General features: G+C 39.3%; 1 protein-coding gene across 2 annotated transcripts in view; it reads left to right on the top strand.

Annotated features, from left to right (window-relative positions):
- LOC139465664 (uro-adherence factor A-like) overlaps positions 1 to 24,110 on the top strand; it is a 49,625-nt gene extending 25,515 nt beyond the window's left edge. For both annotated transcript variants that reach the window (XM_071247407.1, XM_071247408.1), the window contains exons 3-5: positions 14,759 to 14,820; positions 16,051 to 16,219; positions 17,369 to 24,110. In XM_071247407.1, the coding sequence (XP_071103508.1) occupies positions 14,759 to 14,820; positions 16,051 to 16,219; positions 17,369 to 17,691 (554 nt within the window). In that variant the 3' untranslated portion in view covers positions 17,692 to 24,110. The remainder of the gene's footprint in view (positions 1 to 14,758; positions 14,821 to 16,050; positions 16,220 to 17,368) is intronic.
- The last annotated feature ends 346 nt before the right edge of the window (positions 24,111 to 24,456 follow it).

Here is a 24,456-nt window from a genome sequence, read left to right on the forward strand (position 1 = left end):
GATTAAATTAGACTAAGTCAAGTCAAGGCAACATGTCCTCAAGCCATTTTAAGTACCCAAGGGGGAAGTGTTTCACATTTTCTTATGGAAACCCAGGAATGTTTAGTCAATTAGATTGTTGAAAGAAGGTCACAAACCAAGGTCAAGGTGACTTGCATTAAAATTAGATAAGGCAAAAACCTTACAAAGGCGTACAATTTAGTCACAGAAGTGTTCAGGTGTGGGGAGGGGATGTCTTGGGGTGTTTTTCTTCAACCTAGCTCCTGTGTGAAGCCATAGCTGTGTTATAACTGTTTCAGTCTATTGCGATTAGGGGCGGTCGGGTAGCCTAGTGGTTAAAGCGTTCGCTCGTCACGCCGAAGACCCAGGTTCGATTCCCGACATGGGTACAATATGTGAAGCCCATTTCTGGTGTCCCCCGCCGTGATATTGCTGGAATATTGCTAAAAGCGGCGTAAAACCATACGCACTCACTCATTTTCAGTCCAGGAAGTATGTGTACCCACTGCAACCCTAACACAACTGGGACAACAGACAGGCAGTATATCACTCCAAATACAAGAAAACATCCATTTAAATGACTTGAAATGAGAATGATTTCAAATAAATCCTATTCAACAGAAGAAAAGTTCCTGCATGATTTTATTTAGTTTGTTGGCGATAATTCACTTATAATATAGTTTGAAACAATTGTGTCCTGATCGATGGGTATTATTGTCAGCTTAGTGTACCAGATGTATCCTGGCAAACCCTCAAACTGAGCTGTACTGAAACAATGGGTAACTGTTGCGATTAACTGATTATCATCAATATGTTTTGATGAGACTTGGTATGTTTGTGGTAGTAATCAGCTTGTCGTTGTCCCAGATAAAAGCTCCTGATATTCATCCCAGTAGTAATTCTGATCATACTACTCTCACACTATCATCCCCCGGTCGTTTGATCCATGTTTGACCACTGTCAAGGGCCCACTTGCACAAAGCGATCTTAGCGCTAAGATGATCGTAACTCCCATACTTTAGCATAGGCTTACAATAGTCTTAGCGCTAAGATCGCTTTGTGCAAGTGGGCCTAGGATGTAGAAGTAACCTATGATCACGGGTTCGAATCCCAGTTTGCCCTGATTATGATTCTAGGTTTGTTAGCACCATAACACATGCTCAAGGGTTTCACCGAAGTGGTAAATGTCTCAGACCTGCATCACTTCAGGCTTTCTTCCCACTGATATAACTGAAATACTGTTCAAAGCAGCGATAAGGTAAACTTACTCTCACAATAAACCTTCCTCCTGTAATGACATAGTGTTATTCACCACACACTAATGATGGCCAGTAAACATGATTCATTTAACCTAACTCCTGATATTGAAGCTGAGACTGTCAATTAATATCCTCCTAATTTAATAACCTGGTCATTTTCTGCCCAAGTAGTTGTAAACATCAATATTTCCTTGTAGGTAGAGACATCCCCATTATGAGGAGCACAGCCTGTGACTCCACAACATGGAGTCACGATTAATCATAGTAATGGATGCGTGGTCCCAGTCTGCTGTGTGTGTTCCTCACGTGGGTGGAGGATGATGTTTCATGTAACCCTGGAGTGGGTGTCTGGGATCATGTCCTCATGTTCTACAAACACTGTCATTATCATATCGAGCCCTCCTGACTTGTAAATTTACCTCAAGGGGGCGCTTTGTGGGATACTGCTTGTGATTGAGATGAGGATGGGGATTGTTTTGTGATTGCAACTGATGAAGGGGTTGTTGTTGTGGAGGGTATTAGAGATACATTGCAGTACACTGATGAAGAAGCAGGAACTAAAGTGACCAGTTGTGTCTGTTAAGTGGTGTTAGTGTCATGTGTATCGACCGCCTTAATGGTCTGAGAATAAAAAGTCTGCCTGTGGAGCTTGTTAGTGGTTCGATCCCCGGCTGTGTCAATTCGAGATGGTACTTGTTGTTGCCCTGCATGGTGCTTGGTATTTAGGGGTAAAACTGGGTCAGCTGGGAGTCAGTTTAATGTGTCTAAGTTGGTTCTTCATGTTAAACTGGGGTATGATATGTCAGTGGGCCTGCACTATAAAACCAACATTAGTCCAGACTAGAACAAGCAGCCACATTGCAGTTATCTTGAACACGATGTTAAACACCATTTCACCTCTCCAAAATTTGAAATTATATCGATAAAAAAGGAACATATGTGTTGGGCCCCCCTATAAACTACAAAAAACACAGATGTCATTACATTTTGAAAGAAAATGGCACAGTATTGGTCATCAGTATGATTTTCAATATGGCTGCCTTGGAGGCCATATTGAAAATCAGATTCAAATATCATGAACAAATTGTGTTATCATTGGTGAGACTAGCATCCAAAGTTTCAGCTTTATTGGTCCAATGGTTTCAGAGGAGAAGATGTTTAAGACGTATGACTTTTTGTAATATCTGGCAGCCATATATAATTTTCAATCAAGATGCCTTGAACAAACTTGGATGTACCAAGTTTTTGGCCTCTAGCCGTCTAAGGTTTGTAGGAAAAGAGATTCTATAATTTTTTCTTTTTAAGAAAAGATGGCTACGTGGTGGCCATATTGATATTCCAATGTTGAAACATTCACACAAAACGTCAGCTGGCCATTTCAGAGGAGAAGATGAAAATATAGGTTGTTTAACTAACCACTGCCGACAGAAGGCATGCAATGACATAAGCTGATAGGCATTTCAGGCCAGGTGAGCTAAAAAATATAATCCTCCCTATTCAAACATTATTTAATAAGTCATGAGACAAGAATAATTTTAGACTGTTCTAATCTATTATCAGTTAATGTATTTATTTTTTTATTCCTTCCTGTTTTCCTTATCAGTCTTGGTTATCAGTGCTTGTATATCTGTCATACTGAAGTCAGTAATAAATGGCCAATGCTGAGCCGCCATGTTTGCATTGCGACCAGTGCATGAGGAACAGTGTGTAAGGTTCTTGTTGCAGTACTCCAGGAGTGTTGTCATGGTTGTAGCCATGGTAGCCGTGTATTATCATGGTAGGCAGATTAACCTTTTAGAATTTAATTATTGCATCAGCATTACCCAACTCTGAATACTGTATCGCAAGTTGACAACGTACCTGACAGTTTCCCTGCTCTGACATTTTCATTAAGTGTCAGCCCAGTACTATGTCTCTGATGTGATGCTAGACTTTGTAAAGTCCTCAGTGATTTTCTATTAAGTTAATAGCCATCCAACAACTGTAACTTTTAACTTGTTTGATTGAGTTAAAAGGGGACTATGTGGCATGATTTTGTGCCCATTTTCAAAATGTCTACATGTAATTAGTAACAGAGGAAACATCATCTCTGTGTAATCAGTGTTTGGAATAATTATGAAGTTTAAGTAGAGCAGGTGACCCATAAGCATTCCCTGCCCATCTTCAAAGTTATCTGCCGGCATTCAAACACTATAAATATTAAAAAATTGTGAAAAGTATGAGACAAATTGCATCTTGATTCAGTTGAAATAATACAAACAATTACTTGAGAATCTACGAGAGAGTTATTATAAAACTGAAAAGAGGTAAAGGAAAATTTCATGCAGCCTGACAGAAAAGTTACCAGCCACTGACAAGGGGGCAGGCAGTTATTTTGGACATTGTCTGTTATCAATCATTATGTGATTCATTAGGCTTGTCCAAAATAGATTTCTTGTATCCAGCCCCGAATATTCTTATTTATTCTTCAACACTGATTTCATTAATTTCGCGTTTGCATCAGATTCCAACTCCTCTCTCCATGTGTGTCCCATTCATAGGGGAACACACTGACCTCACAGTCTGTCTCTACATACCTGAGTTTTATTCAGTACCAAGACTAAACCAAGTCTGCATTATACTGTGCACTTCAGAATGTTTCCTAGCTGTCAGTTATGCATGCGATGGTTAGAAAATAAGATGGTATTGTAAATCTAGATGACTAGGAAGGGCAGTGGGCAGGAAAATTTAACTACTCAGTATGTCAAAGTTATTGTTAATGAGGATAGTTTTGCACAGCTTTTAGCAATATTCCATGAATATCACGGCGAGGAACACCAAAAATGAGCTTCACACATTATACCATGTGGGGAATCGAACCATAGCGTAGCACATGAGCAAAACCTTCGACTATGAGGCTAGCCACCTCCTCATGTCTGTGTCAAATACCAGTTGTGCAAGACTTGTTATCTACCGGTACTCAGTTGGTTTTATAAAGAGGATGTGAACCTGATTGAAGTAGGGTATCTTATCAGTACACATGGTGATTGTTTTACAGATATTTATGAGTTCAAAGACAAGGTCCAAATCTCAGAAGATAATACCTGATGTTATGTCAACAATAAGTTGAGCCTTTTGTCAAAAACTGTCTTTTAAATATATAAGGCAGCATCTCCTTCAATTAACCTGACATTTGCTAAGTTTCTTTTTTTTGGATTATACGATTTCTAATGACATTGAAAGATCTGGACATGTCCTTCATAGAAAACAGTTTTGGTATTATGTCATTTAGTTTGTTAAAAAGCTGCAGCCTATAAAAAACAAGTGCATATAACCATGTTTACAGATTGTGCAAAATGATTTATTAGAAAATCAATTTAATAACATCCAGCTGTATCAGTCACAACTTTTTTGGTAAAATATTCAATGATTCAAGGGCATTTAGGAGCATGCTCAAGATGAAGAACTCCAATACTGGCAGTGATCTTCTGTTGAGTATGTTTTATAAAAGAGATTAAAAAATAGGTATTTATTGTTTTTCTTTGATGTTCTAACTTTTATCTCTGACATGACAGACGTGACGGAGATTGATGCTAATGCTGAACATACATTTGTCAGTTTGGCCTTAAAAAATAGGAAATGGACCATATGCGGCCATTAAGCATGGGTTGAAAACCTTTGAAATTTAGGTTGACCTTTACATGTAAAAATTCATTGTCTGACTGGTGGATCTGTTTTCTTTGTATGAACCACATTATTCAATACATATTTCAAGTACTTGCAAAATATGTGAAAAATTGCAATTGTTGAAAGGTTTTCTGCACGGATATATTTTTATTCCTTATTGAAGAATAATGTAAAGACTATTTTGGGTGAAAGAGGGTTGAATTTTTTTCGAGATTATTTTGATATTTTTTTAATATTCACTTTTGTATGAATCATTGACAGATGTGTGCAAGCAAATAATTCATATCTTGAAGCCAAATATTTGAGATATTTCATAATGTGTTGCGTATAATCTTGTCAGAGCAGACTTAAATGTCAAGTCAGGAACATATGTGGTTTAGGCACTTTTCTTTTAAGTATGATCATATCACTAGAGATCAGTGGAAAGGCATTTGACGGTGAGTCGTTAATGCACACAGTTAAAACATATCAAGTTGCATTGCTGGATTAGTCAGTGAGAAGTGCCTCCATTTAATTCCAGTCATTAGGCAGTGAAGATAAGCCTCCACAGTGAATGTCTTTTGCAGCCAATCTGGTCACTTTGTGAGTGGTTTGCCTGGAGGCTCACAGCTCCCTGGGGTGTCGTAGGTGCTGTTTGAATCTGGGCATGACTCAGTGAGGATCTCCCACATAGGCAAGCTGTTGATGAAGCTGTCCCATTGGGGGGCTATCTCATCCTTAGTCAGGGGTGGCTCCAGATAACCCTGGGGATGGGGGATCGGGAGGGAGGGAGTTGTTGGGGTATGGATCTTTGGGGAGGTGTCCTCCGGGCAAGCATGTGTTAGAACGTGTGAGGTGTGATGGAGTTTAGGAGGATTAGGAGAGGAGAGGAGAGGAGAGGATAAATGGGGAGTGGTATGTGGGCAAGGATGGGGGGTAGGGATGTCTTGGGAGGGTTAGGGTTATGTGGGGCAGGGTGAAGTTGTTTGGGGAGGGGTAATAGGTGTGTGGGCAAGGACGGATGTGGAGTGTGAGAACAGAAGGGAAGGGATGTGTTTTGTGGGGTACATAAGGGATGTGAGGTTATGTTGGGCAGGGCAGAGACCATATACCGATGGTCTCTGGGCAGGGTAAAGTTGTGTGGGTAGGGGAGAGTTGTGTGGGTGGGTTTAGGGAAGGGGTGTGTTTGAAAGGGTATTAACATAGGCAAGGATAAATTGAGGAGAGAGGTTTGGGCTAGCTGTGTGGGTGGGTTTAGGGAAGGGGTGTGTTTGAAAGGGTATTAACATAGGCAAGGATAAATTGAGGAGAGAGGTTTGGGCTTGTGTATGGAAAGGTTAGGAAAGAGAAGTGTGAGAAGAGGTACAGAGGCATGACAGAATGGGCGTGGTTAAATTATGTGGGGAGGAAGAGGGGAAGTGGATGAATGGAACGTTCACAGAGGGAAGCATCATGTACATAGGAAGGGATCAAGGGGAAAGGATGTCAAAGAGGGGGGGGGGGGGGGGGGGGGGGGGGGTATTTTTCAGAGAAAGTAAGGACAGGGATGTGTCAGCATGTAAAGGAAAGTGGGGAAAGTACATGAATGAAATGTATGGTGACGTGTAAAGTAATGATTCTACATGAAGGGGAAGGCAGGAGGATATGGGGGAGGGGGGACATGATGGGGGGGGTGGGGGTGGGGGGACATGGAGTAGTAACATGGGAGGGCTGATACAGCTTGTGACAGAGATGCTGCGATAACCTTTACACTACATCATTAGTATTATCACTTGTTGAAGGGAGAGATAAGGAGGGGGGATGTACATGGACAATGTGGGGGCGTGATAATGGATTTTACAGCATAGGTAAGAGCAGGATAAGCAGGAACACAGACATGCACCTGAAGGGATCCCAGATATCACCTGTTACGTGGTCTCAAGCAAGATTTAAATAAGCACAACCCATGGAGGATTCACGAATGAGTCTTCTGTTTTGTTTGAATTAAGTTGTAAGATTGCAGGGGGGATATAGAAGCTTGTTGGAAGGATGGTAATTATCTGAAAAAGTTTTTCAGAAGCAGATGGGCAGAACAGCTCCTCAGCAACAAAAACAGCCCTGGGCTGTATGTTCATATCTTCACTGAGACCACTGGATGGTGGAGACTTAGGTTCATCTGAAATCTGGGTTACTGTACATAAATATTTTATGACTAATCGGTGGCTATTACCGTTTGAGTCAATTCTTTTATGTGGTTAGTCATTTCTATCATTACACATCGAAAGCAACTCATCACGGAATTTGGAGTGAGATATTTCCTGGTGTGAATATACTGTGGTTCCAAGTTTGCACATCTTTCATCAATGACAAATATTCTGAATGTTATGTTTAGTCCAGAGTACAAGAGGCAATGAAGCTCACCTTTATCCATTGATTTATAACTCAAGTGGTGAGGATATGCTTTACCAACTCACTCACTTGTAAAACTGTACTTGAATGAATTTTCATATATATTTTTCAAATTCTGTGAATAAGTTTTTAGATTTCAGTCTTATTGAAACCAAGTAATTTTTCTTCATGGAACAATGTATGTTATTTTGTTTCAAAGGAAACTTATTTTTCCACACTAATATTTAATACTTGTTAAGTACATCAAAATAGAAGTGCCCTTGTGAACCAGAGTAAGAATAGACATAGGAGTTGACAGACATCAAAATCAGGTGGTCAGGTTCTGTGACTAACGTGGAGGTCAGGTGGTCAGGTTCTGTGACTAACATCAAGATCAGGTGGTCAGGTTCTGTGACTAACGTGGAGATCAGGTGGTCATGTTCTGTGACTAACATGGGTATCGGGAGGTCAGGCTCTGTGACTTACACGGAGATCATGTGGTCAGGCTCTGTGACTAACGTGGAGATCAGGTGGTCAGGTTCTGTGACTAACGTGGAGGTCAGGTGGTCATGTTCTGTGACTTACATCAAAATCAGGTGTTCATGTTCTGTGACTAACATCAAGATCAGGTGGTCAGGTTCTGTGACTAACGTGGAGATCAGGTGGTCAGGCTCTGTGACTAACGTGGAGATCAGGTGGTCAGGCTCTGTGACTAACATCAAGATCAGGTGGTCAGCTTCTGTGACTAACGTGGAGGTCAGGTGGTCATGTTCTGTGACTTACACGGATATTGGGTGGTTAGGCTCTGTGACTAACGTGGAGGTCAGGTGGTCAGGCTCTGTGACTAACGTGGAGGTCAGGTGGTCATGTTCTGTGACTAACATGGAGGTCAGGTGGTCATGTTCTGTGACTAACATCAAGATCAGGTGGTCAGGTTCTGTGACTAACATGGGTATCGTGAGGTCAGGCTCTGTGACTTACACGGAGATCATGTGGTCAGGCTCTGTGACTAACATCAAGATCAGGTGGTCAGGTTCTGTGACTATCATGGAAAATCAGGTGGTCAGGCTCTGTGACTAACATCCAGATCAGGTGGTCATGTTCTGTGACTAACGTGGAGGTCATGTGGTCAGGTTCTGTGACTAACATCAAAATCAGGTGGTCAGGTTCTGTGACTAACGTGGAGATCAGGTGGTCAGGTTCTGTGACTAACATGGATATTGGGTGGTCAGGCTCTGTGACTAACGTGGAGATCAGGTGGTCAGGTTCTGTGACTAACATGGATATTGGGTGGTCAGGCTCTGTGACTAATGTGGAGATCAGGTGGTCATGCTCTGTGACTTACACGGATATCGGGTGGCCAGGTTCTGTGACTAACGTGGAGATCAGGTGGTCAGGTTCTGTGACTAAAATGGATATTGGGTGGTCAGGCTCTGTGACTAACGTGGAGATCAGGTGGTCAGGCTCTGTGACTAACGTGGAGATCAGGTGGTCAGGCTCTGTGACTTACACGGATATCGGGTGGTCAGATTTTCTGTGAACACGGATATCGGGTGGTCAGGGTTCTGTGACATGGTTTTCTACATGTCATGGTACTCCTGTGAATGTTGTTCCTACAATCAAGTACTGGTTTGTTTTGATCATGCCACAGTAGGACTGCTGGAGTCAGACTGCAACATCTCCCTCTCCCACTCCATCCTTCCTCCCTCTCTCTCTCCCTCTCTACCGTCCACTGTCCCACCCAAACCCACTCACTCACTCATACGGCTTCCTGTAGATAATCTATCAATGTCATGCAGTATTTTTGATAAAATTAAAATACACACACCATTAATGATAAAAGCATTGTAAACTACATGTATGTGTACATTCCTATACCACTTGAGTCATGAGTGTAGTTGTTAGTTTGTCATCACCCTTGGCCCTCTGGTATCCTGGCTGTATGTGACACCCTGAGGAATGTCTAGACTGATCAACCCGGACACACAACACCTATCCCATGACACACACACACACACACACACACACACACACACACCCCCCGCCTCCCCACACCAAATCCCTCTCTAGATCCCCTAACACACCAACACCTCTCCCACGAACACCCCCTCCCCACACCAAATCCCTCTGTAGATCCCCCCACATACACCAACACCTCTCCCACAACACCCCCAACAACGCCACACAACCCCCTGTTAACTTCACCCCCATCACACAGCATCATCCTTTCCAATTCTCCTCTCTCCTCTTCTGTGAACACACCCACTGCCCAATTCCCCAGGACTGGTTGTTGCCTTTGTTATTGTTTTTTCCCAATGAGTACCCGGATGTATAGCAGAAATCTAGACTAGTTCGCGACCTCTGCTGCGCAATTCGTAAGCGCATCAGTCACTTTTATGGGTAGTAATAAGGGCGTATGGTCACATTGATGAACAAAATGAAATACAGTTTTCGAGATAATAAGGAAATGTAGGTATCTTTGTGGGTAGCATCGGTAATGGTGACGAAGTTTTGATAAGTCACTTGCTTGGTAATTTTGCGATTTTCGTTCACACTATTTTGACTTGCAACACAAAGTAAATATTTCACCTGAGCATTGCTTTTTTTATAGTGTGTATATTTTTTTACTGTCAAAATGTGTAACATTTTCAAATTAATTTAAAGTCTAAATATTGAGTTATTTTACAAAGTGACTGAAAAACATTTCCATCTGTATTATTATGATAACGAATTCCAAAAATTTTGATGTTTAATGTCATCACCAAGAGACTGAAAGTTGAAAAGTACATGTCTATGTTGTTTGGCTTCTAATCCTACATAATAATCTGTTGTGATGTTTGTAGGCCCTTTTGATCATCTTAATCAATCTGGACAGATTTTTTAGTCAAAATGACTGAAATATTTACACATTTTATAAATTGCCTGAGAGAATCACATTTTACAAATTGACGGTAATATATACACGCTTACAAAGGAAAAGACCTGTGAAAACAACGTCTATCGCGCATTGAAGAATTTCCCAACCAAGACGTAGAGAAACAAGACCGAATCGGTTCAAATGAAGGAAAACAAAATGCAAATACCATAATTGCAACCTACCAAATTTATGTGTATAAACTTTAGAAGCTTCCTTGTTCGAGGAATGTATCCGTGAATATCCACACAAAGGAACACTATCCCACTCGTCTGCAGCTGTACAAAGAAACTTATTTGATGTCACGTGTCTCTGTAACAATCAAATATTTTAAAAGATATATATCGTTTCGGGATATTATAACCCGTGTTCGTTTCTCAACTGATCACTTGGATTGTTTCAGGTGTTTCATATAGGTGTCAAGTCTCAAGGGTCGGCTGAGAAAGCCCACGTGACAACTATTTTCATAACGTCCACGGTTCTTAAAAAATCCATTGAGTGATAGATAACAATGAGCAATCAATCAACGTATTATCAGTTAACCCTTTGAACAAAGTATGTTGTTTTTACATCGGCACTTCACGCCATGATATGAGTGTATTCCCTTTGTTTTAGTAAACCTAGACATGTAAACACTCACTTTTGACATATCCACTGTGCAAGATAACAGTGATTAATCAATCAACGTATTTTCTGTTAATCCTTTGATGACTAGGAACGATCTGTTGATTTACAAAAGAAAGTAAATCAACTGATCATTCACCTCTTGCTGCCCGCCACGTGCATATTACATAACACACATTTCACCTCACTTCAAACCTGAAATTAGATTGAATAATTACCCCAGACACAATAAATGCCAAATGGGAACCTTTGTCAGGTAATCCAAGTGGTGCTACCAATAATTGTACCTGTAATAAATTCATTAACTGAGCATCAAGTGAATGACGACAAACACACAAGAGTAGGGTTATACGAGAAAACGTGGATGACAACAAGGGATTAGTAATCGTATTATTGACGCAATCCGAAATCCGAAAATGCGTTCACTGCATAGATACTTTTTTTTAGTATTAAACTATAACCATCTGGGGTAATTCCAAATGAGGACATCCGATGAGCTCCGTCGTTCTTTTTGTCTGTTTGTTTAGGCTGAAGAAATTAATTAACATGCGCCCTTTGTCGAAATCTTTATACATCACAGTTAACCAATCAGTGTTTATGCAAAAATTCGTAAAACAAATATTGTCTGCAGCCTCCAAGTTTATCTAGCTGTCCTTGCAGGCGGTAGCCCAGTCTCTGGTCACGCTCAGTTGCGTTGCGTATCATCCGGGTACTCACGGGGAAAAACCAATACCAAAGGCAACAACCAGTCCCGGGAATTGCGTTAGATCAGTGCCCCTTTAAATGAATGGTGACAGAGTGTGATGGAGTGGGTATGATTGTGAGAGTTGTGAGGGGTAGCTGTCAGGGGTTGTGAGGGGTAGCTGTCAGGGGTTGTGAGGGTTGTGTGGGGTAGTTGTGAGGGGTTGTGTGGGGTAGCTGTCAGGGGTTGTGTAGGGTTGCTGTCAGGGGTTGTGAGAAGTTGTGAGGAGTAGCTGTCAAGGGTTGTGTGGGGTAGCTGTTGTGAGGGGTAGCTCTCAGGGATGGTCAGGTTGTGAAGGGCAGCTATCAAGGGTTTATAGGGTTAGCTATTAGGGTTGTAGATGGTGTTCAAGAGTGAGGGTTGACATTTGGGGGAAGGCTATCAGAAATCTGATTGCACCTAAAACACCTAAAACACCTGCTACAAAAGACACTAAAAAAAAAAAAATCCATCATAAAACCAAAAATATTGACAGAGTACTAACTAAACTACAAACAGGCCACACAAGGTTAAACTCCCACCTACACCAAAAAAAAAAATTCTGTAGAAAGGGGTTTGCTTATCCATGGGATACACTTTCATGATAGTATTTTTCAGATTGTGATCTGTCAGAAACATCGCTTGAATGACGGTCCGATAGATCGCAACTTCCCGAAAGTTTGGAAGTTGCCAAGACTAGAACCATTATTGTTATAAATTATCAATAAAGTTATTATTATACACCAATGTTGGCATTTAAAAAAAATGTTATGCATGTTACTACTTCCGATAATAAGTTTTCAATTGAATGTTCAAAGTTTATCGTTCTTCGTAAACTCCACAATCTTTACATGTAACAATATATGTAATTCACAGCTATAATATATAATATGTTTATTCAGTCATAGATGATAATAGGCCTTGTATAGAGTCCGGCTGCCTTGACAGGCTGTGTATCCAGTAGGTCAACCACACAATGAGCTTCTGTCAAGTTTCTTATGTTCTGTGTTCAACCTTGGCAATAAAATCGAACTCTACATTTTATCATATTAGTCACTTCAGACCAGGAAGCACGGTACGGTAAACTAGTATGATTATAATTTATATATATGCAGCCAAAGGTAATTTTGTAGAAACTGAAATACTAGAAAAACTGATGACAAGCAGATAGTTTTTTTGGTCCAGACTATTCTTCCATATCATCAATTAAAATAAGGACAAGAATAATCTGTGTCAGAAGAACATTTCCTTGATCCCTGGAGTCATTTTGTATTGGCAATGTTTAACTTGGGAGGACATTTGTCTTCAAACACACAGCGGGTGGATGACAAGTCACAGTTGATTCAATAAATTTCAAAGCATGTACTATTTATCTTTTCCTTGTGATCTAATGTCACTTCATACCTGGGTAGTATGGTGATATCACAGGTGTAGTGAGTTATAAAATGTTGGAAACACAACTATGGAAAAACCGGATATTGGATTCTTTTGGCTCAGCCCCAAGAGTCGTCTATATATGACCTTGCCCCTTGGCTTTCTATTTTAGAATTAGACCATAGCATTTTGGCTTGTATATTTTATAAGTGCTTCAGTCAGTTATAGGTGATGTTCAACCGAGTGTCGAGTTTAGAAACATCCAGGATTTTACTTCAATAGAGAATATTCAGCTAAATGTTTAGATTCTATAACAGTTTTATTATACCTAGTAATCAACGTTCTGATGGATGCATGAATGGATACATGAATTGAGGTTTTGAGTCAAAACTATCATATTCCCGAATGCGTGAATTTTGACAAAGCAGCATTCTGTTGCTAGTACATTTGGTACAGAGCCAACAGGTAGTCAAAGGTGTTCAAGATTTAGGACTACACACACACTAGCCTACAATGTGGCATCTTGCTTACAGAGTAACACAATAGCTTGTTTGACAGGCTGTGTAAAATGTAGGCTATCAGCTTTTTCAGATAGGTAGCTTGTGTAAACACTTGACTGCATGTGCAGTGATAAACCACTGGGTGCTGATAACATTCTGCTTGATAGCTGTCATATGCATGCTCATAATGCATGCTTGTGATTTAATGCAGGATAAGCAGACTTCTTGAAAAGGTTCTTGAAAATAAACTTGTTTTACAACTCACTTATTGATCAAGTTACTTTTTTAGGCTTTGGGCAGAAAAGTTATGAATATATTAAGGATAGAACATGCTATCGCTGTTATTCAGTGATATTACTGATCTGTGGTGGTATTCTCAGTAGGATAATTGTCCACATTTACGTCACTAAATGTAGAGATAATGGGGTTTCTTAACAGAAAGTCATTGTGGAAACTAGAAGTGATATTATATCTTGGATGTAATCAGAGTCTACCCCTGTTGTAGTCTTGATTCCCTGGGTAGATTAGGCACCCTATTTTAGGCCTAAATAAATTACTTCATAAATATTCAATTTTTACAAACATGTGGCATAAGGCTTTTTTTTTTTATTCATCATATATGAATATATATCTTTTTAACAAACTGTTCAAGGCATCTGTTTGTGCTACACATGATGCATGAGTGATTGGTAGACGATGTATATTTGTTTGTTTAACGCTCCACTCAGCATCTGTAAATAATCGAGTCTGGACCAGACAATCCAGTGATTGACATCATGAGCATCAATCCACGCAATTGGGATACAATGTCATGCATCAACAAGGTCAGCAAGCCTGACCTGTTAGTCGCCTCTTACAACAAGCATTGTGTCCATGTATATTACGTTTGTATGTAGGCCAGAGGTCCATGTACATTACAAACATTGAAATCTATACACTTTGAATATGAATAGGATGTTTTTCATCTAGTAAAGAAAGAAGGCAACACACAACAATTTTCTTCAACAATAATAAGAAAATAAAATGAGGCGGGCAGGGATACCAGTCTCAAAAGAAAACAGTTGTCGTCATCTCTATATTCCCTCAGGGTAGGGTCTGTTTTTTTGTTTTGTTTGCTTGTTGTCTAACGCCATATTCCGGAATATTTCAACTATATGATTTTGCTGGTAAATAATCTGACATGGACCAGACAAACCAGTGATTGATATTGTGAACAGTGAACCACACTGCCCGGGCATCTGACCAGCAGCGGTTGCTAGTGGACTAGAATCTACCACAGTAACACCCATCTCTATCATGATACATTGAAAGATTCCACGCCACTCACATACTGATTCTATTGTTTCTCTTGCAGATCAAAATGCAACAAATGCTGCACACCGGGCGTTCCTGGAGTCCATGCGGCAACTGAAAGATGTAAGTTAGCTTGCAGCGCCACACAGGGAAGGAGTGACAAGCAGGGTTAAGGGGGAAATGTACAGCCCCAGGAAGGGGCAATGAAGGGAATATTGAAGAACATCTTCCCGAGGCAAGGGAGTTAACTGACTATAAAAGTCTAGTTTCCACCCTTGCCAAACTAGGCTGGAATTATTGAGATGGCTGGACCAATGAGTCTATGCATATTCCAATCAGTGATGAAATGGACATCCGGTTTGTAAACTGCCATGCAGATTTTGTTGATTGCTTGATTTGTAAAGCATGTGTACTGCCATGTTGACGTCAACAGATATTTTCCAAATCGTATCATGTTTTTAATCAAGGTGCTCACGTGATTTGATGCATTTCGCAAAGTAAGACCCGTTTTATTACAATACGATCTGATTGTCTTGACTGGGCTCTGCCATTTTGTTTGTGATATGAGTGGTGGAAACAAGAACCATCTGTTAATGTCTTTAGGTATGATGCGGCCGGGGACCAAACTCCGGACCTGTGCATGCTCATACTAGTCCGGACTAATGCAATTTTTATACTGAGTGAGCTAAAATTTAACGTCGCATCGATATTATTTCAGCCATATAGCGACGCTATTTTATAGGTGCCAGCCCAAAGAGGTACCATGCCATAGTTACCGAACTCAGACATATTTCATTGACTCTGAACCGACCAATCCTTGTTTTGTCCCCTTAATGCAAAAACAACAAGGTCCTTCAAGGGCCAGGGGATCAAACCAGGGACAGCTGGACCACGGAGTCAGTCTTTCATTGAATGGGTCCAGGGTATTTAGCATATAGAATGGAGAACGATTCACTGGATTTAGGATGATGTTGGGCAAGATCAACAGTCTTATGGCCACAATATAATACTTATTAGATTTTCAATGAAAAGGCAGGAGCCATTTTATTTTATATTGTATTTTGAACTAAATTGTCAAGGCATCTGTGTATGTTAACTGTTGTTGGACTTTTGGAAGGACTATGTATAAGAAATATTCTGTCAAGTAGAGAAATAAGACAATTAATGTGTGATTTACCTCGTGGGTACTTGGGGCCAATACATTGATATGAGACAGGGTGTTTTGTAGTGAGGTGGGTGGGGATGGAAAACTAGTAAATAATGTATCATTGCCAAATCAAGGATTCGTTTGGATGGGTCAAGACCAGCGTGTATTTATTACTGTACATGTATTATCAAAACATGTTGTTTCAGTGTGGGTGGTACTGGGGTCCGCTCAGCTACAACGAGGCAGTGAACAAATTGCTGAACAAACCTGACGGGTCCTTCCTGGTCCGGGACAGCTCCAACGAGAACTACATCCTCAGCCTCTCCTTCAAGTGCATGGGGTCCGTGTGCCACACACGCATCGAGCACAACAAAGGTGAATGTGACAAAAGTAATGAAAGAACTTTCCAGGTCATCTGGACATGTCTTTCTTGGGTTTTCGACTCCCCATGTTAAACACATGTTATAGGTTTGTTGGTTAACGCCACACACAGCAATATTCCAGCTATATCGCAGCGGCCTGGAAATATTTAAGCCTAGACCAGACACTCCACTGATTGATATGGTGAACAACAGTCCACAGCATCGGGGTGATGTCATGCAATCAACCAAGTCACCAAGCCTGACCACCTGATCCGTTTGGATGCCTTTGACAACTAGTATAGGTTTGCTGTGGACCTATTCTAACCAAGAATCCCATGGGATAGTTTTAATAGTCATAAGTGCTGACTATAATGAATAATTTGTGGTTACTATGTGTGCCCTGATGGATTGTATGCGATTGGATGCAGACGGTGTGGGTCTTTGCTAATGTACGTAATAAACCAGTTTGGCCTGGCCCAGCCGTCGCAAGAATGCAGTTCCGCCACTTTGGTAAAAAATGTGCATGAACTTATTCCTTAGTAACGGTTTCCATGTTTTACAGATGCCATTCTTGTCACCTCGCTAAAACAACAAGGGGTTTGGGGGGCTTGCCCCCACTCAATGGCCTGAATTAAATACTTCTGTATCTAACTGAAAAGTGTAATTACCAAAATAAATAAATAAAATGTTTAATTACCAAAGTAGATACAAAATACTTTATTAGTAGCATTAAACAAACATGGTGTCCGGTATAATGCATGTGTGCCCCCAGCCGCATCTATTTACAGGTATCCTTGACACAGCTTGAACATCACTGACAGCAGCCTTAAGCAATGTTTACCCAGGTGGCCCAGTCGTCTAAGGCGCCGTGGTTCGCTGAGCATAGTTGCGTCCCTTGGGCACGCCAGAAACTTATGATTGTGGCTTCGAATCCCGGTTCGCCCTGATTATGTGTCAAGGTTTCTCAGCACCATACCCGTGCTCGTGGGTTTCACCGAAGTGGTAAACGCCTGAGACCTGCATCACTTCGGGCTTTTCTCCCACATTAAGCTGACACGCCATGATATAACTGGAATAATGTTAAAAGCGGCATCAAACACAACTCACTCACTCACTCAGTTTTTGCCAGATCTGGTAAAAATTGTATTTTGACTGTTTCCAGGTGTGTTCAGTTTCTGGTCTCAGCCAGACTCCCACGGGACTTCCACCATTAAAGAGTTCATCGAGCAGGCAGTCCACTTCTCCCATTCAGGGAAGTTTTTGTACTTCCTGCGTCCGTCCGGGCCGGGATCGCCACCAATTGCCATCCGTCTCCTCCACCCTGTGTCTCGCTTCTGTCGTGTTCCGTCTCTGCAGCACATGTGCCGCTTCCTCATCCTACGCTGGGTCCGGCGAGATCACATCGACGTCCTGCCAGTGCCGGAGAAAGTGAAGAACTATTTAAGAGAAAACCAGTATTATGTTGAGACTCTTGAAGAGGACTGATGGAACTGGTTGTGCTATTGGCTGTATTTGTATTAAGTGCTTTCTAATTGGTTCATAATTTGAAGAAAGATGTTATGGATGATTTGATTGGTTGTATGGGATATGACCCTTGATTTGCCATGTAGGCTTTGTTTCTGAATGGAGGTGAACATGTGTTTGTTGTATACTGTGAAAGTATTTCCTAACTGACCTTGATTGGTGAACATGTGCATTATTGGTAAAAGATGGGGATGAAAAGGTATATGAAGAGGCAGTGTTTTAACAAGATGTGGAATGTACAGATGGATGAATTTGTAAAAATTGTAAACCCGGTATCATCTGTTTTTGAACACCAAAGATCATGTATATGCCAGAATTGTTGCATTGGTCACATTTGTGAACTGATTCATCCATTTAACAGTCCTTGTTCACAACTTTCGAATTGCTTGTCCAATCATGAGTGCTGAGTTTTAAATCCCTCCACTTTCGTCCACTGTTGCAAGATGCAAATATTTCACTGGTGCATCACTTTTCTGCAGAAATATTTTATGAGTACATTGTGTCTTCAAAATATTTCCTTGTTACATCGCGTACTCCACTTCCTTGTTGTAAAGATAGGCCTCTGCTAACAAGAGTTACCTCTCACCAAAATGCCTGAATGTGAATATTTTCTCATGTTAAACACCCGTCATATTGTCCAGTTATTCTTAGCATAAATGTTGGCTACACAGTGTAAATGTCCGCTTGACTGTTATTGCTGGTTTATATCAAACACCATGGGTTAATATCATCACAAATACCTTGATTAATTAATGTTTTCATTTATGAGCAAGTTGATAATATTGATACATTAAACAATAGCAACATGAGCGAGGAAAATTTGAAGAAGCTATGTTTTTAGGATTGTCTGCTCATTGTGTTTTTTTTCTTAATCCTTATAGTTTTCAAATCATAATTGATGGTACTGTTCAAATGACAAAACTAGTGAAGGCTGTGCATTCTATTTAAAATCTCACGAAAACTGATTTCCATAGACAGATTCTCTATTTATGCTGCCCCTAATGTACCATAATATTTCTCAGTCCAGTTTGATTGAAATCCACAACCGTGCACTCCTCTCGTTCTTGTGATGACATTAACCCCACAATCAAAGTTAATTGTTAATGTTGAAGAGGATATTAGGTGTTTTCACCCATAGATAATTTTGTACACATGAAAATGGAACACTTTGTGACCCAAGTAATCTTATTTAGGAACAATGTCTGTTACTCTTCATAACTCATGATGCTACATTGGGAGAGTTCAGTGACAGTAAGGCTAAAAAAAACCAACCTCCTAGTAGTTTCTCATACTACTCTAATGACATTAAGGACAACCCAATTCATTCCTATTACAATAGTACTATGGCATGACAGATTAACTAAAGCAATATGAAAGAATCGGGTGGACCTTTACTTCTATTGAGTAGTTTGTTATGAGGGGCGGTCGGGTAGCCTAGTGGTTAAAGCGTTCGCACGTCACGCTGAAGACCCGGGTTCGATTCCCGACATGGGTACAATGCGTAAAGCCCATTTCTGGTGTCCCCCGCCGTGATATTGCTGGAATATTGCTAAAAACGGCGTAAAACCATACTCACTCACTCACTCACTAGTATGTTATGATCAGGAAGTAAAGAATACAAATAATTAAATGATCAAAATTATATGATTGAATAATTCAAAATGTGATGGGTTTTTTATGTCACCAAACATACTCCATGATGAATCAACCAGCAATGAAGGCAGTTTGGACTTATATTGGTACACAGAGTTCAAGATGACAAATATATGTCTGAAATATTTATTGTGACTGTTTATAGTTGGTTTGACCATTTGTGTATATCTGTTTATGCTGCTCATGTTGTCTCACTGATTGCTTTGTTTGAGGGACAAATATGGTAGATATGCCATCCGTTGAATTTTCAAGGGACAGATTTGAAGCAAGGGAAAAGGGGGTAGGAGGGCCGTCAGAAAATATGTATTTTCAGGAAAGTTAAGGGTTACATGCTGTTATATAAATCAACAAGAAATAGCTTTAAGAATATATATCAGTCATTATTTTTTATTAAATGGATCTGTTTACAGCATCTTGTTTTAACTGCATGAAATGATTTACTACGAGGGAGGGTGGAACTATTGTTGGAACAGCAAGTGACCATATTTGGGGGTTCCTCAAACAAGCTGTTTATTTCCTGTGATCTCTGTTCTGCAGGCCGATCACCAATTTCACCAATCTGTTGTTATTGTGTATAGTAAAGTTGGCTATATCTGTGTATTATAATCATGTCCCACTGTGTATCGTTGATATTGAATTTCAATTAGAGGAATTTAGCAAACCCATCCAGTGTTCAAGGCAATAATTGTCAAGGAAGATGAAATTTACAAATTATTTGTGAATACTGTTGATAGTATACTAGGTATTGTGGTATCTACAAATTACAGTTTATCTTATTCAGATGAATCAATTTCACATGTCAATCATTTAGTATTAATCATATAGTTAAGTTCTATATTCAAAGTTTAACTTTATATGAATGATGTGCTTTGTGATGTACTTCTTAAAAATATGGAAATACTTCTGCGATTTTGTGAAAGTTCCAGTCAAGCTTCAATCTTGTTTCACGATATACTGAGTTATTTGTTAATGATTTTGGGTTGTAGGGATTCAATGACCATACTTGTAAGTTTATTATGAACAATAAAAGACCAGTTGAATTAGATGCTTTGCATGTCCACCAGGCACTTTTTAGCCATTTTCCACCTAAATTACAAAATTGCCTGAAGCAAAATATGAATGTTTTGACTGTTTTTATCCAACAGAGCCTCAGAAAATGGGTTCCTATTAAGCAGAAGAAAATATGGTAAAAAGGCACAATGCAGTTATATATATTTTTGTTTGAAAGCAAATTTCATTTTCAATTTTGTCCATTCCTGCCTTTAGGTATTTAGGAGACACATATGTAAAACAATTAATAAAATTGGTCTTGCCTTACAAACATCATCACAAGATGGTATTGTGGGTAATCTAAACCTATAATTTCTGTGCTGAAAATAAGTCCAACTGCCAAAGTCATTTCTAGTCAAATTTGATAAAATTAACCACTTTCCATCATCATCATGACCTTTTAATTCTGCTGACTGAAAATGAATCATCACTCAGAAATGATATATGAAAGTGATATGACAAAGCAGCATAATCATTAAAACTGAAGTATATAATTTACCCCTAATGATAAGAATGCCAGTGATTCTGTTGAAATACAAACTTAATTAAGATTATGTTCTTCACTGACCAAAGATGTTTCTATGTCAAGTAGCACATATTCTTGATGGGCCAGTGTCTTGCTTGTTTGTATATCCTGTTGAATTTGGACCATTCTACTTACATTCATAGTTTTTGTTGTGTATAGCAGTTCTGTGGCTATATTTTCAGTTTCTGTTTGCTTTTAAGAGCATGTCCATCCATATCTGCTGTATCAAACATGCAAATTGGTTATTGAAAATATGCCTCATGTACATGTACACTGGTCGAGTGACAATGTGAAAATGTTCTATAAAGCATCTTGTTTATTGAATCATATTAGATGATACTGAAGCAGACTAGTTTTATTTATGTTACATATTTTCTAGGGAAATTTGGTAAGAGAATGAATGTAGTCAAGAATGAGTGAAGGCAAATTCAAAAAGGGGGAAATGTAAATCCAAATACTACAGAGGCAAACATCAAGGACCCCCATTAATTTCAAACACTGAGAGGGCATCATTATTCGAAAAGTGATTTAAGAAAGTATTAAATTATTTTCAATTCATTATTTCAAGTGCTATTTTTGCATTATTCATAAGGTTTAATTGACCTGTTTATATCAGAGTGCTAGGATATTGGTATCTGCATCTTTGAGGCATATTCATCCCGTCATATTGTCTGAACATAATGTATAAAGAGTGTGCCTGCTGACACATAGCTTACCAGTCCATGCTTAATTCAGAGCACTAGGCAGGGTAACAAAAAGTAATTATTTAACATTTTGGCATGATGCAGCCCTGGGATGAAACCACCAACTTTCCTCTCTCCAGCAGACGCTTTATCCACTAGACCACAGATGTGGTGACATTTTCTATGTGTAATTGGGGTTATCATTAAAAGATTAATAATCATAATATCCAAGCAAGCAGACAAATCAGGTCTTAAACAACATGAATCAAATATGACGGAAGTCTCCTTAAAAACTCATTTCAATGGTGCTGTCAAGTTCCTGGTATATGGCAATGATGATTGTTTACCTTTGTCTCGAGAGCTTACGAAGACATTTCAGTATTTGTTGTTAACTAAGACTGATTGAAGTCTGAAGGGCTCCAATCTTTTTTCTGTAATGAGGACTATCTATGCAATTACAAGAGGTGACAGTTCTAAAGAAAGTCTCTAGTTCTGTAGTTAGTCTGTATTTTATATTTTGTGATGGAGATATTGAATGTTGTGTCTCATCATTGCGCTGATTATTTTATGTGCTTGTGTAAATTAATTTTCCGAAATTAGTCCCAGTTATATTTATTGATCAGTTTTCTTGTTTAGTTGTTTTGTATGAATTTGCAATTTTTTTGCATTTGTTTGTCAATAATATGTGTATAAATAGCATTTTCTTTTAATTGAAGCGATGTCATCAAATATGAAACTTACTTTGTCTGAATAATTCATTTGCTTTTAATGCATTGCTTATTCTTAGATCTCCAAATGGCATTTTAAGTAATTGGTACAGGACCGTGTGCTCTATTTTTGTACATTTTTACCAATTACTACCATTTGACTCCAGTGCTTGACAGGTTATGTTTGTTTATAAAGTTAAGAATAATGCATTGTCAGGAGGGTACTACTTAGGTTTTGTTCTGAGGGTACTTGCACATGGGTTATGATAAGAATTGTTTTTATACCTATCTTTATCCATGGTGTTTTTGAGACTCAACATTTTCAAACAGAGATTTGATGATTTTTGTTATTACTGTGGGTTTTTAAAATTTTATATATTAGAGATTCATCCTTTTAAATGTTGAATCATTTCTTCCTAATGCTTACACACATGTAAATGACTTTAATCAAATTTTGCTTAAATTTCATGTTTGTAGAATGAGGGTTGTTATGCTGTTATGTTTATTTTTGTACATGTATATCCTATTGAAATAAGTTATTTGTTGCAAAATATGATAATTTACATTGGTGATCAAAACAGAAGAGAAATGGTTGGAACAAGTTATTTAGCTATGAAGGCCAATGATGTCTTCATAATGATGTTTCACTTTGATGATTATGCTTAAAGAAGCATTAATATTAATGTTTGTTTTTGCTTCAGCATATTGGTTATTTGAAGCTATATGTTCACTGATTGTTTTTGTCATGGTTGACCACCTCTTAAAAATAGATGGTTTAAGTCTATATGTGAGAGATAGTGTTTCTGTCCAGGAATCGATACCCTCAGATCAGCCATAGCTTATACATGTCATTAATGAAGGATATTACATACAGGTCAAAAGACAAGAACAGCAAGTTCATAAAAGCCCTGTATTCCCCAAGGCTCAGATGCATTCTCTAAACCCATCCTCAAAAGCCAGGCATATATGTTCCATGCTGTTCACCTCACTGTTTGTAATGAGAAGCGAGGAACAAAAAAGCTTAGGTTTTGAGTGAATAAAGGTTACTCAGAGGGAGACTGTCTCCTCCCCTGAAGGTGTACCTTAACATTAGTCAAATTTGTTACGATCATGGAGGTAATTGTCTAGGGAAAGACTCCCTTGAACATAATATTTTAGTGTTGGTCAGAAAACACAAAACTCTGTCATGTTCCTCAGTGCATGCCCAAGGGACGCAACTCTGCACAGCCACCCGTGACCCCGCCTGTCAGAGGGGCGGTGGGGTAGCCTAGTGTTTTTTTGCCTTCACTCGTCACGCCGAAGGCCCGAGTTCGATTCCCACATGGGTACAGTGTGTGAAGCCTATTTCTGGTGTCCCCAACCCTGATATTCCTGGAATATTGCTAAAACAGGCAAAAAAACATTCACACTCACACTATCAGATCATCATATATATCTGCAGTGTTCTTGGTGCAGTTGCTCAACATCCATACAGTATGTCAAACATTTTAGGAATCCTTTGTGGCACGTCCCATAGGTATAATTCCAATAGAACATGCACATGTTCGTGACTGATATTCCCTATGCAATAAGCATGTTACTGATAAAGGGTATCATGAAAATCGTAGTTAAGCTTTAGGAAACAAGTAAGTCCTGCAGTGTTGTTTGTTGGTGACATACCTAGGGTTTTGTTAGTTTTATACAGAATGAAGAGGTGGAGAATGTCCCATAATACAGAGAGGAATTTTTGTATCCACTTTGAAATAAATATTTGTTGGATCAGTGTTATTGAGTTGTCTGCTCCTGTTTCTGTAGAGGTGAAAAGTCTATCAGAAAAATTTCTCAATTACAGACAAGGTAGATATTGGCAGAAATCAATGACACACCCTCAGTCATGACATTCAGCTGAAAGTACACAACTTTCTTTGTGTGATAATTTATTGCCAAATAAACTATCAAACATTTCTGAACAAAAAGGAAATATTACCATTTCTTATCACAACAAGTTGAGTACTGTGTGTTTGTTTTGATACATCTGTCCAAAAGACAAATATTTTAAATGCATATGTTTTATGTGCTGTATCAGCAACATTTGGACTACTGACACACAACAAGGACTTGGAAGTGA

This window comes from Haliotis cracherodii, unplaced genomic scaffold (genome assembly GCF_022045235.1).
Source record: "Haliotis cracherodii isolate W230 unplaced genomic scaffold, xgHalCrac1.p SCAF_18, whole genome shotgun sequence".
NCBI classification, from domain to species: Eukaryota; Metazoa; Mollusca; class Gastropoda; order Lepetellida; family Haliotidae; genus Haliotis; species Haliotis cracherodii.